Source organism: Xenopus tropicalis, chromosome 4 (genome assembly GCF_000004195.4).
Source record: "Xenopus tropicalis strain Nigerian chromosome 4, UCB_Xtro_10.0, whole genome shotgun sequence".
Taxonomy (NCBI): domain Eukaryota; kingdom Metazoa; phylum Chordata; class Amphibia; order Anura; family Pipidae; genus Xenopus; species Xenopus tropicalis.
The window spans coordinates 20676017-20691043 of NC_030680.2; the positions used below are offsets into that span (position 1 = coordinate 20676017).

General features: G+C 39.4%; 1 protein-coding gene across 1 annotated transcript in view; it reads right to left on the minus strand.

Annotated features, from left to right (window-relative positions):
* The window catches only part of mettl15 (methyltransferase like 15), a 114226-nt gene that overhangs the window by 91766 nt on the left and 7433 nt on the right, over positions 1-15027 (minus strand). Inside the window, 1 exon segment of the mRNA NM_001126742.1 lies at positions 12891-13086. Coding sequence (NP_001120214.1) covers positions 12891-13079 — 189 coding nt within the window. The 5' untranslated portion in view covers positions 13080-13086.

Below are 15027 nucleotides of genomic sequence, written 5' to 3' on the forward strand. Positions count from 1 at the left end.
TATCTGAATGATTTTTAGCAAATTTAAGTAATGGAGATCCAAATTACAGAAAGATCCCTTATCCGAAAAACCCCAGGTCCCGAGCATTCTGGATAACAGGTCCCATACCTGTATAAAATCTAACCACAAATAGCCTAGAAAAAATTGTAGACTGTGAGATCTTTGAAAATTGAATTAGGTATGAACCTAGCTTAGATAAAAATGACATACATATAGTGCAGAATAATTCAGCACTCCAACACAGCCTGTAATAAGGTTAATATTTTGTAACTTAAATGTTGGAAGCCACTAGCAACTAATTACAACAAAAAAATCTTTCAAGAGGTTCCTCCTTAGTTTGTCAAATGCGACTTTGGAGAAGGTGGAGAAGATTCTCGAATTCTTGTCTACAGTAATTGACTGCAAGTTCAGCTTCGCAGAGCTACATACAGCAATACGCATTTATTTCTCATCTGTTCTACCCAACTGACCTCTATAAAGTTAGACAAATTAAAGAAGTGAGACAAACAGTTGTCTCAGTATGATCGTACACCTCCGTTGCTTAGGCAAAACCAAACTATTTTATATGAATAAAGAGACGCCCGTAGGCTTCTACCGTCGGCACGACATTATATTTCTAAATGCTCCTGAAAACATAAGAACAATCAGAAACGTCATGTTTACGGATTATTATTAATGCTGCAGACAATGATCTAAACATAAAAATTAAATACCAAACAACAATTAAACAACTTGCTAAAGACAAAATACTTCAGTAGGATGTCAGTCAGGACCAGGGAACTGACAACTGTGCTTTAATTAAATTTGAGACTGTTTCCAATTAGTTAGTCTGGAGCACTGCAGGCTTCATGCTGCCTATGACTCAGTGAGCTGACTCATTCCGCAGAAAAACTTTTCTAACAGGGGAAGAAATACCCAAGAACTAGCAAGGATGCAGGATCAAACAGAAAGCAGGTTCAACGACCTTCTCGGCAAAAGCTCGCCGTTATTTTTAGTTGGGCAGGAGAAATAACAGAGCTGTAAAGTTTAGTGGGCATTTGTGCAGTTTGCAACGAGATTCCTTTGGATTCGTTAAAGGGCAGCAATAATTAGGTAAATAACAGGATTACTTTATTGGCCAAATTCAAAAGTTATGAAAAGATACATATAAATGAAGGGAAATAAAAGGTGGCTATAATGGTTTGCTTCCAATAGCAGGTATGTAGCTGGAGTGGTAAAAAGACACCATGCAACATTGGATCCAAGGCCACTTTTTGCTTCCAGTCAACAAGATTTGCTTAATCCCACCACCTCCAGCCATCTGCATGGATAACAATTTGCACAGTACAGCTGAGACTTCTTCTGACATCAATAAGCTTACACAGTCCACAACAACACAGAATAGACGTCAATGAAAAAAAGGTGTGATTATCAATTACTTTAATTGATGGACATGTTGGAACATGGTGAGATACCTGAGCCAAATAGCTTGATAAAGTTGGCTTCATTTGAAATATATTTATTCTCCTTTCTAGAAGAAGACAACTTTGTTGGGTCAGGGCTTGACGAAAGGAGGTGCTGACCCCTCTGAAACATTATGTCCATTGTGGAAAAATGGCTGAATAAGCAGTACCAGCTTAATGATTTTGTCTCATTTCTGTTTAATTTTAATATATGATATGGGTCTGTGTTGAGAGGTAGCACCGCTGAAAAACCTTTGCACTTGTGGGGAATGCCACCTTTTGACCAAAATAGCCCAGTACCATGACTGTATTATATTCACTACAGCATTGGTGCCAAAGATAACCACTAGGGGTTCTACATTCTGTGAATTGATCCCATGATGATGTACTACCAATGTGCCTTGTTAGAATACTGTTACAGTACCGAATATATTTACACTTACCTAAAATACAGAATACATTCAATTAAATAGACAGTCAACATTACAGTTACATAGTTACATAGGGTTGAAAAAAGACCAGTGTCCATCAAGTTCAACCCATCCAAGTAAACCCAGCACACCTAACCCACACCTACCAATCTATACACTCACATACATAAACTATATATACAACCAGTAATACTAACTGTAGATATTAGTATCACAATAGCCTTGGATATTCTGATTGTTAAAGAACTCATCCAGGCCCCTCTTATAGGCATTAACAGAATCTGCCATTACCCCATCACTAGGAAGGGCATTCCCCAACCTCACTGCCCTCACCATGAAAAACCCCCTACGCTGCTTCAAATGGAAGCTCCGTTCCTCTAATCTAAAGGGGTGACCTCTGGTGCGTTGCTTTAGTAGGTACAGAATGACACTGCCTGGAATTAGACAATTTGTTATCAACAAAAACCCCTAGATCCTTCTCCATTAAGGATGCCCCCAACACACTACCATTCAGTAGATAGTTCGCGTTTATATTATTTCTACCAAAGTGCATAACTTTGCACTTATCAACATTGAACCTCATTTTCCAGTTTGCTGCCCAGTTTTCCAATTTTGTCAAATCGCTCTGCAAAGCGGCAGCATCCTGCATGGAACTTATAGTTTTGCACAATTTTGTGTCATCAGCAAAAATAGAAACAGAACTGTCTATGCCCACCTCCAGGTCATTAATAAACAAGTTAAAAAGCAAAGGACCAAGGACTGACCCCTGCGGTACTCTACTAACCACACTGGTCCAATTAGAAAATGTTCCATTTACCACCACTCTTTGTACTCTATCCTTCAGCCAGTTCAACCTTCTGTGAGGTACTGTATCAAACGCTTTAGCAAAGTCCAAGTAGATGACATCAACTGCCATTCCAGCATCGAGGTTCCTACTCACCTCCTCATAAAAGGCGACTAAATTAGTCTGGCAAGATCTGTTACGCATAAAACCATGCTGGCACAAACTAATAGTATTGTGAACTGCAATGTATTCAAGTACCCTATCCCTTATTACCCCTTCCAAAATTTTTCCTACTACTGATGTCAGATACATCAGTCTCTTCCTAAAGGAGAACTAAAGCCTAACTGAAGAAGTAGGCTAGAAATGCTGTACGTTATGTTTTAGGCTTTTGTACCAGCCCAAGGCAACCACACCCCTTTAGTAGGGAAGATCTGCGCCTCCAATTATGCCCCCAGTTGCTTCCAGTCTTCTTTACTGCTGATTCTCAGCACATACTCTGGGCTGCTGTCACTTACCTAAACCTATACAGATTTAGGAAGGCCAGGTTTTTATCAACAAAGACAATTTCAGATTACAATAAAATAAAGTATTATGGAGAATCCAGATGCTACATTGTTTTGCTTAAGTAAGACAAAAGGGTTGTCACTGGTCATCAAAAGGAGATTTAACTTAATTATTAACGGGAACACTAGCTTCCGAACAAACATTTGTTAAAGAGCCCAACACAACACAGGAACCCCTAATATATCCATCCCTGTAATCTGTTCCTTTAATAAGTATGAATAAATACCATTTTATATGCTGAAATCCAGCTCTTTCTACATCATTTGAAAACTTGGTGGGAAAGAAGAGACTAAAACACGGATGTTACAAATTGTAAAAACTTCTCCACAGCTTACAGACAGCATGCAGGAACTACATAACCCACAATGCATTGCACTGTGATGTTCCTTTCTTTATTGACATCATGTGTACAGGGGATTGTGGGATTGGGAGGATGCAGACTGAAGGCAGGCTGAGAACAGTCGACTACTGTTGTCACAAAGTAGTCAGCCAGATCAGCAAGAGAACAGGGGCCGGGGCTTAGGGAACTGTTCTAAACCATATTATTACATTACAAATCATGAAAAGGCTGCATATTTTTTTAACTGGTGTATATTGCAAAGTTGCTTGAAAATATGTTTTCTTTTTCATTTTTTCTTTTTGCATGTTCTTTCTAATTTTGAACTTGTTCTGTGTCTTTTAAATGAACACTCTATGGTGAATTTCTGCATTAGGAGATCAAACTGTTTTGGTGTAGAACAAAATGTATTATTATTTTAGCAAATTAAACAAAATGTTCTAGACCTGAGCTTCAATTTCAGACTGTTGCCCTTGAGTTGCCCTATATATCAGATTTTATTTATGAAGAACATCTTGCCCTACTTTAATCTGCATGTTTATAATCTGATGTGTATTCATACAATAACTGTAATTCAAAATTCATATCCTTCTTAAAAATATATCCTATTGATGAAAATTGTATATACATATACAATATGTATAACAAATATGTTGAAATATAGATGAAAGGTATATGTTATACATATATAGATATGTTGAAAATATATATACTTTGGACTGGTGGGATAAACTCCATCCTTTATACAGCACCTATAAAAACAATTCACTCCTAGAAGGTTTTCATGTTTTACTATGATAGAACATGGAACCACCGTGGATTTCATTTAGTTGCACATCTGGACACTGTAATTTTAATTCCTCTTTGCCAAATTCAGGTCATGCTCAGTCAGGTTGCATGGAGATCGTCTGGGAACAGACTTTTTCAAGTCCAGCCACAAATGGACTGAGATCTGGACTCTAACCTGGGCATTCTTGGACATGGACATTGGTGATTTAAGCCATTCTTGTTTAGTTTCAGCTTTATACTTAGGTTTATTGTTTTGCTGAAAGACAAATTTGATACAAAAATCCTCCATTATTTCGCTGTATTAATTCTACCCTCAGAAGATTTCCAGAACGTGCTGAAAAGAAGCATCAGGAGTCAAATCAGGAAGGTTAGGAGTCAGAAATCAGTCAATTAGGAATTGTAATGCACCTAGGAACCCAAGTCCCAGGCGTCCTTTTATTTAAATTTACGCACCAAAATGCAGCATGATAAAGTCATACCATTGCATCACAATGATGTCCCTACATGGCCATGGGTGCCGCCATCTTGACTCTAATGAGGAACGCTTCACAACGGAGCACTAGTAACAGTACCCCAGGACCACCAGAACCAGGTGGCAGTGGAAAATATCTGTAAAATTGTTGTATCAAATGGGGAGCGTGAACATAAGAATGCTTCACCCAGGAACATTCTTCTGGTACAAATTCTTTCCACTGGCTGGATGAAATACTGTACAAAGCCACTAGAGAATTTTGAATCCAGAATTTTTTCAACCTCCTACATTGTCCAGAGGAAAAATGGTTAGAAATTGCAGGTTTAATAAGAGATATATGAAACACATTGGGGATGTGCCTCTTAGGAGGAAGTTGGAGTAGGACAGCCAAAGGGTTGATGATTTCTAGAATAGGAAAAAACTTTAGGTAGGGCCCAACTTGGAAGAAGGGTCACGGCGCAGTGCAATGACAGCATTACACGCCCATGGGTGCCGCCATCTTGACTCCAAAGCGGAGTGCTCTGCAACAAAGTGCTCCTGACACTGGCAAACTGTAGGTGTCCGCTCTTCCATAAAGCTGTGAGTGGTAGTTGTATGCAAATTCTCTCCAATCTCAGCCACAGAGCTATGTAACTCCTTCAGATTTTCCACAGGTTTCATGGAGGTCTCCCTTATTAGTCTCCGTCTTTTTGGTGGTCTGTTCTTGGCAGATTTACAGCCATGCCATACTCTTCCAATTCCTAGATGACTGATTTAACCGTACTCGAGATATTCAGTGATTGAAATGTTGTTCTGTCCATTCCCTGGCCTTTCAATCGCCTTTACACAAAGCAGTTTAGAGTGATCTTTTGTTTAGTGTGATCTTTTGTCTGCATGCAAGTTTATGCCAAGATATGGACTCACCAGTTTGCATCTTCCAGATACAAGTGTGTCTGTGCTATAATCTACCAAAACTCTGATGACACTCAATATTGACATCAAAAAGTCAATTGACAATTTTCGAGAACAATATACCAAGAAAACTTTCAAAGGTATGAATAGTTTTTATGGGCACTGCAGAGACAGATCTAATATTATCTTTGAATGGGTTTCTGCTTCTTTCACCAAATGTGGGTTTTGGTCAGGCTTTCCTGTGGTCTCAAAAGCCAAGAACTGCAAAGAGACATCAGTATGGAATGCTGAAAACGGGCAGTAGAACTGGAAAGAAAAGGCACTTACAAAGGTTCCCAGTCTTACAAAGTTCATATTGTTTAGATAATTTTTATCTCGATGAAAATTTCACTTTTCTTCTCCCCCATCCAAAAAAATATATATTATTAATGCAAATGCCAACCAGGCTGTCAACATCACTTTCTGCAAATTAATTCTCTCTCAGAACGATTTCTGCCTTGTTACTTTCAGTCCCTTACTTCCCACTAAATATAATCTAATGAATCTTAAGAAATAAAAACCTGCTACTCTTCAAAGGTGGATTATTTCAGTGGCCTTTATTACAGGATTTTCTCAGCATCTACATGGCCCCTACTTGCGATTTTTGATTCATTTCTGTCAAGATTATTGACTGCCTAGGAAATTAGCTCCACAGTCAGCTAAGAGTCCAGGAGCAACTAAAACATCTTTCTTTTCAAAAAGTAATAATATGTTTCCAACAAAGGCACCTGGTCACCTCTGAAACTTATTTTTTAGGAAACAGGGCAAATTAATTAAAAAAAATGGCAAGCATTCTTGTGTTATTCTGTTCAAAATTATTCTCTTTAACAGTAATGGCTTAAAAAAGTCACCCACAGTCTCTTTAACAAGTCCAATTACTGAATTTAATTGGACATTTTCACTTTTTCCTTAAAAACTTGACTTTAGGTTTTGTGTACAGTTCTAGAATTCAGAATACATTGACTGCATTAAATGCATTTAATTGTGGATATCTGTGTCCAGGACTAAACCTTTGTTACCTTCTGATGGCTGTGGCTTTTTATTTCTTACTCCCCCCTGTGATATCATAGAAGGACAGGCTTTGGTATGTAAGTAATGAGACTGCAGTGAGTCGGTTGATTTCAGTATAGTAGAGGGCAAGTTACGATAAGGGGCAGGCTGACTTTTTGTCGACCTGCTATTAAATAAAAATGTAGTCAGAATGTCCAGATACGTTCATATGTTGTCTGGGTACCCCTGGTTTCCAATGTAAGCTTAATAAGGGGTGTTGCTTTGTTGACCAATTGTTGCCATGAAGAGACACTAGGTAGGGCTGCACCCATCCAGTTATTGGCATAGTTAGTGGGAATAATGTTGCCCAAGATGCCCAAGAGGCAGGTTTTAGGTGACCATATGTGGGGGAACTCTAGGTCGTTTACCAGGATATTGATGATGTTATGCCAGAAGTTGACTATTGGTGGGCAGAACCAGATCACATGAAAGGAGTTTGTATTGGATTGCCCACATTGAGGGCAGAAGTTGTCTTTTTGGTTTTAATTCGAGTCGCAAAGTAGTCAGCCAGATCAGCAGAATAGGGGGCGGGGCTTAGGGAACGGTTCCAAACCATATTATTGCATTAAACTAACTGATATATATTGCAAAGTTGCTTGAAATTGTGTTTACTTTTCAAAAAGCTGTGTTTGGGTGGCGTTACTCTTAAACATGACACATCTTCCACTCCTGGGAGCATTCCATTCAAAAGATAATGCAGATGAAAGGGCTAATGGCGCTACTTTTACCCTGGTGGACACAAGGCAAGTGGCCCTTTATCACATTTGTTAAAGCAGCGTGCCAAGCCCAATCATTTTTGTTTCAACACAGCCTGTGCAAAATGACTTGCCCAGCTCCCTTCCATTTCAAATGGAAATTACATATAAATAATTAGGTAACAGAGCAGTAATAGCGTCTAATTCAATAATCATCACAGATCTGTGACTGATACGGAGTATTATTAAAACTATCAGAATTAAATTAATCACTGCAGTTTATAATAGCAGACTCATAATTTATTCCTGTCAGAATGGAGTTTATATCTAATTAAACCATATTACAGGAGAACTAAACACATTTCCTGATTTCCTATTCCCTTCTCCTCTTGCTCTTCTTCTGCCCTCCTGTTCTATTAAGCTCCTATTAAATATCCAACAACAGAGAGCTTATTTGGCTTGCTACAGATTTACAGATTTAGCTCCCCTCAGTTCCCTCTGAGCTTCCGTAGTGTAGGAATGGATGATGGTAGTTTAAAAATGAAACTGTTGGCTCTTAACTAATCTCTATGTTTCATGGTGGTACCGGTAAGGAGAATGTTCTATGTTAAGTGAGCAAATGTTTACCAAAAAGAATGTTGATGGTAAGGGTTTCAATAACTTACAGAGGTTTGCTGGTTGGTCACACCTGATGTAGTTCATCAAAATATCAAGCGACCCTGTGATATTGGAGGCTCAAGTATCCCCAACCAAAAAAAGCATCTCTACATGGCAAATGCCATTTCTATCACTGTTTGTCTAAAGGATCTCATAAATCTAAGTAAGTCAGCAGTAGCGCTACCCAATGGTGATATCAAAATAAAGCAAATTGGCACAATTGTACGGACTTATTAGGAAACAAACAATTGCTCTGATAATCAATGTAAGGTTGGACAGTTATTTGCCCAGTATGGGTCGAAGCTACTGTGAAATGTACTAACTAAAGCGTCAAAGTTCAGAAGAGGGATCTAAGACTCTTTCCAATAAAATTCCCCATTTGAGAGCTTATATTTGCATTATATCATCCTTAGCTCATAACAAGGCCATGAATATACAGAAAAAACATGAATTAATCAGGTTATGCTATAGGTCCAAGAATATGCAGGATGGCAAAAAGTTTTTACACCAAACTTCACCCAATAGGTGAAACTAGGTTTAATTTCTAGGTGCATGTAGGAGAGCCAGCGAGCCTCCTCCTAAAATCTCACCTTGAGGGGTCTTTAGACTGCCTACGCTTGCCACATGTCTAATTATAACTGTCCAGTTTAAATGGACAGAACTCTACAATTATTGACGTCTCAATCAGCCAATCATGGACTGCTACGTCATGGCCCTTCGCCTAAATGCCATCAGCTCTGCCCTCCAACATCATTTACTTCCCCCCACCCAGACTCTCAAGCTCCTAAGACTGCCCTCCGCCACTGCTCTGGGCCCCACTGAAAGGTGGGTGAACTTAGCTGCACAATTTAGGAACCCCAAATATGGTTTACTGAGCTGTTACTGGGGAAAGAGCGGAAAATTAAGCAAACTCATTTTTAAAAAATAGCAAGCATATTCAGCTCTTAAACAGGTATAAGATCCATTATCCGCAAACACGTTATAGCTTTGATTTACAGCAAATAATTCTAATTTGTAAAAAATTATTTTTTTTTTCACTATAATAATAGAACTTGACCTTACACTTGCCCCCTACAAAGACGTAGGGGCAATTTTATCAAAATGTGAGTTTAGAGCTTTATCAGTAAAAACCTCACCCATGTTGTATTTATTTTTTAGAAGCGTATTTGTCAATTGGTGAGTTGTAAATTTCACCCATTGATAAATACATTTCTAAAAATCGCATAGGAATGGATAAGTATGGGTGAGTTTTTATGTATTAAGCTCTAAACTCACATTATGATAAATCTGGTTATCCAGTTTACTATCTGGAAAATCGCGGGTCCCGAGCATTTTGGAAAAGAGACCCTAAACATGTATTTCCAACAGACATATCCAAAATGAATCCTTTTTATTAACAGGGGGTTGCACTACTATACAAAGCTACATTAATAAGATCTAGGGTTGCCACCTTTTCTAGGGTTGCCTTTCTATATTTGTATCTTTTTTCCCTATTAATAACATTGGGATCAAGCATCATTTTTACCGGCCAGGTGACAACCCTAATAAGAACCCTATGGTACCATGTCTTTTAAAATCATTTTCCATCAAAAAAGGCATTTAAGAAAACTTTAAAAAAAGAAAAGAAAAATACTAGTGTGTCCTTTCGGCAAGACTGTATTCAGTTTGCGTGTTTATTGTTAGTCTAGCACGACGTGTGCTTCCAAATAAAGATCCATAGCAAAGCTGGGGAACCAACTCCAGGCATCTCCAGAAATACATGCACGCCCACACACTGCTCAAAAATAATAATAAAATAAATAAATATATATATATATATATATATATATATATATAAAATGTCAATTTATATACTGAGGAAAGCCACCCCAGGAAGGGTATGCTAATTTACTACTGAGCTGGCAGCCCACTCATTGCTGAACTTAAAAGTCTGTCCCATCTCTCCAGTCAGGTCTGACGTACATGCTGCACCAGACACAGAGAGGTGAGCAGACTTCTAGCTCCGGCTGTCAGCCAAGACGAAGCTGCGCAACTTGACAGCAGATAAAAACAGACACAAAAGGCTCTGTTGAGCCGGGCTTCACACTCTCACGCTACAGAGCACTCTGCCTTGTTGTGTGCAGTGGGAGACGGGGGGGATATGCACAACTGTAGCTGCACAGATTATTTTAGGGTAAGGCGGAGGGGGTTGCCCTGAGCCGCCAACATCACAGGGGCCCTTGGCCATCAGTCCGTATTTTCAGTGCATATAGCAGAGATAGCCAATTGCACCCTTCCAGCTGCTGCTGAACTCCAAGTCCTCACCTCATGTCTTACTTTCCTTCCCTTTCAAGCTTTAAAGTGATACTGACACAAAAAATACTCTTCAAAGGAACAGTGTAAAAATGAAACTGGGTAAAATCGTTAGGCCAAAAAGTAATCTATAAAGGCTGGAGTGGGCAGATATATAACATAATAGCCAGGGCACTACTTCCTGCTTTCAGCTCACTAACCTCTTAGTTAGTCAATGACTTTAGGGGGGGCACATGGGACATAACTGTTCAGTTAGTTTGTGAGCATGCAGGTCAGATTCCAAAGCAAACTAACTGAACCGTCATGTCCCATATGGCCCCCCTCAAGTCACTGATTGGTTACTAAGTGCGAACGACTTAGAGAGGAAGCAGTGTTCTGGCTATATTCTAAATATTCAGAAAGGTTTTGTTACAGTGAGAGCTGTGAAGTTGTGGAATTCTCTCCCTGAATCAGTCCTATTGGCTGATACATTAGATAGATTCAAGAAGGGGCTGGATGGATTCTTAGCAAGTGAGGGAATACAGGGTTATGGGAGATAGCTCTCAGTACAAGTGAGGGAATACAGGGTTATGGGAGATAGCTCTCAGTACAAGTGAGGGAATACAGGGTTATGGGGGGATAGCACTCAGTACAAGTGAGGGAATACAGGGGTTATGGGAGATAGCTCTCAGTACAAGTGAGGGAATACAGAGTTATGGGAGATAGCTCTCAGTACAAGTGAGGGAATACAAGGTTATTGGAGATAGCTCTTAGTACAAGTGAGGGAATACAGGGGTAAGGGAGATAGCTCTCAGTACAAGTGAGGGAATACAGGGGTAGGGGAGATAGCTCTCAGTACAAGTGAGGGAATACAGGGTTATGGGAGATAGCTCTTAGTACAAGTGAGGGAATACAAGGGTAAGGGAGATAGCTCTCAGTACAAGTGAGGGAATACAGGGGTAGGAGAGATAGCTCTCAGTACAAGTGAGGGAATACAGGGGTATGGGGCATAGCTCTCAGTACAAGTGAGGGAATACAGGGGTATGGGAGATAGCTCTCAGTACAAGTGAGGGAATACAGGGGTATGGGAGATAGCTCTCAGTACAAGTGAGGGAATACAGGGTTATGGGAGATAGCTCTCAGTACAAGTGAGGGAATACAGGGGTAGGGGAGATAGCTCTCAGTACAAGTGAGGGAATACAGGGGTAGGGGGGATAGCTCTCAGTACAAGTGAGGGAATACAGGGATATGGGAGATAGCTCTCAGTACAAGTGAGGGAATACAGGGGTAGGGGAGATAGCTCTCAGTACAAGTGAGGGAATACAGGGGTATGGGAGATAGGTCTCAGTACAAGTGAGGGGATACAGGGGTATGGGAGATAGCTCTCAGTACAAGTGAGGGAATACAGGGGTAGGGGAGATAGCTCTCAGTACAAGTGAGGGAATACAGGGTTATGGGAGATAGCTCTCAGTACAAGTGAGGGAATACAGGGGTAGGGGAGATAGCTCTCAGTACAAGTGAGGGAATACAGGGTTATGGGAGATAGCTCTCAGTACAAGTGAGGGAATACAGGGTTATGGGGAGATAGCTCTCAGTACAAGTGAGGGAATACAGGGTTATGGGAGATAGCTCTCAGTACAAGTGAGGGAATACAGGGGTAGGGGAGATAGCTCTCAGTACAAGTGAGGGAATACAGGGGTAGGGGAGATAGCTCTCAGTACAAGTGAGGGAATACAGGGGTAGGGGGGATAGCTCTCAGTACAAGTGAGGGAATACAGGGATATGGGAGATAGCTCTCAGTACAAGTGAGGGAATACAGGGGTATGGGAAATAGCTCTCAGTACAAGTGAGAGAATAAAGGGGTATGGGAGATAGCTCTCAGTACAAGTGAGGGAATACAGGGGTATGGGAGATAGCTCTCAGTACAAGTGAGGGAATACAGGGGTAGGGGAGATAGCTCTCAGTACAAGTGAGGGAATACAGGGTTATGGGAGATAGCTCTTAGTACAAGTAGATCCAGCGACTGGTTCAGTTGCCAATTTGGAGTCAGAAAGAAATTTTTCCCCTTCTGCTTCAGAAGGGTTTTTTTTGCCTTCCTCTGGATCAGCTAGCAGTTAGGCAGGTTATATACAGACATAAAAGGTCAAACTTAATGGACGTGTCTTTTTTCCACTTAACTTACTACGTTACATAAATGTAATTAGTATAAGGATATAAGGTATCCATCCCCTTTCCCCTAATCTGCCGTGAAATGGCATTTTTTTTCTATTTCAGGCTCGTCCATTCTGCAGGTCTGTATCTGATACTGAACCACAGTAATTCTTAAGCAGCAGCTGTAAAGGCCGTAAGCAAAGGTATCCCAATGGCAGCTGTAAATAAACCATCACAGCTTCTCTATCCACAGAACGTTATTGCTTTCCAGGATGTGAACCTGCTTCCACCCCCAAAACCACAAAGTATGAACTTACTTGTCCTTCTTGGGGGGCCAAACACTCAATAACTTCATTCACCATTACAGGAACATGCAACACTGTGTGATCGGCTTCCCCTGGAGGCTCTGCTTTGAGCTGGACCTCCTTGGCCTGAAGAAGCGATGGAGATGCTCCTCTCCGAAACCTGCTGTAACTTCTACACGCGTGCCTCAGCGAAGTCAGCATGATTCTCCTGGAAGCAAAAACAAATGAGTGTATCCTACTGTTCCAGAGCTAATTAGTCTAGATGATTACATATCTTAGGCCCTTAAATTGAATATAAAACACAATTTTTATTTTGTTTATAATGTTTTGTCCTAAGGTATAATGCATGCTGGGCGTTCATCAAAGTGGCCATCACGATGACAATTAAAAGATCTGTCTCTTTTTTTATCCTACATGGTTCAAATATCTTGTTTGCCATGAGTCCAAGAGAATAAGAACAGGCATGGTATCCCTTATCCGGAAACCTAATTTCCAGAAAGCTCCGAAAAACGGAAAGCCTGACTCCATTTCAATCAAATAATATAGAATTTTAAAACCTAATTCCTTTCTCTCTGTAATAATAAAACAGTACCTGTACTTGATCCCAACTAAGATATAATTACCCCTTATTGGGGCAGAACAGTCCTATTGGGTTTATTTAATGGTTAAATGATTCCCTTTTCTCTGTAATAATAAAACAGTACCTGTACTTGATCCCAACTAAGATATAATTACCCCTTATTGGGGGCAGAACAGCCCTATTGGGTTTATTTAATGGTTAAATGATTCCCTTTTCTCTGTAATAATAAAACAGTACCTGTACTTGATCCCAACTAAGATATAATTACCCCTTATTGGGGGCAGAACAGCCCTATTGGGTTTATTTAATGGTTAAATGATTCCCTTTTCTCTGTAATAATAAAACAGTACCTGTACTTGATCCCAACTAAGATATAATTACCCCTTATTGGGGGCAGAACAGCCCTATTGGGTTTATTTCATGGTTAAATGATTCCCTTTTCTCTGTAATAATAAAACAGTACCTGTACGTGATCCCAACTAAGATATAATTACCCCTTATTGGATGCAAAATAATCCTATTGGGTTTATTAAATTAATGTTTTATTGATTTTTTAGTAGACTTAAGGTATGGAGATCAAAATTATTGAAAGATCCCTTATCCGGAATACCCTTGGTCCTGAGCATTCTGGATAATGGGTCCTATACCTGTACAATAGACATATTCAGTTCTATGGAAAATGTTAAAGGGGTTGTTTACCCTTAAATTAACTTTTAGTATGTTGTAGAAAGTTTACAGTATGGCAGCTTCCAATCATTTGCTGTTAATATGTAGTGAGGGAATGCCCTGTGCCCAGTAATAGATTCTTGTTATTTTATTAGAAAATGAATCCTAGAGATAAATGAGTTATATTTTCTCATATTGCTTCCCTATACCAGGGATAACAGCAGCAGATATCTGCCAAGGCAGCTTTAATTAGAAATTGGAATAAAAGCAATAATTTTATAAAATTGCTTTATAATTAGCTTATCCAGAAATGGACTGATCAGGAAAAAAAAACGGTTAATATCATGCATTGTATTATTATCAGTCATTGTATATATATATATATATATATATATATAGTAATAATGCAAGAGAACCATTCCTGACGCCTGTTAAGGACATCAGTTCTGGACAAACAACTTAACTAGAAAAGGTTAAAAATCATCAGTAGAGAAGAAAAAAAAAAAAGCCAGAAGCGAATGAATTAAACTACCAAAGAAAAGTTAACAGGCGAAATTCAATTATACATTTTCTATTAGGATTTAACAGTAGACAGTGAGTCATCTCTCTCTTTAATTTGAGGATCTGTGGTGACGGGGAATATATGCATATTTTTATTTTAAGGCAACGAGAAGAAGCCAACAACGATGATAATTACGGCTGAGCCTTGTGACATGTATGGACTTTGGAAATAAAATACAGAAGCAATTATAAATATATAAGGTTAGAAGAAAAGAGATAAAGGCGCTATGGCAGAAATGGACATTGGAGATGGTACAGGTATGGGACCTATTATCTAGAATGCTCGGGACCTAGGGTTTTCCAGATAAGGGATCTGTCTGTAATTTAGACCACCATACTTTA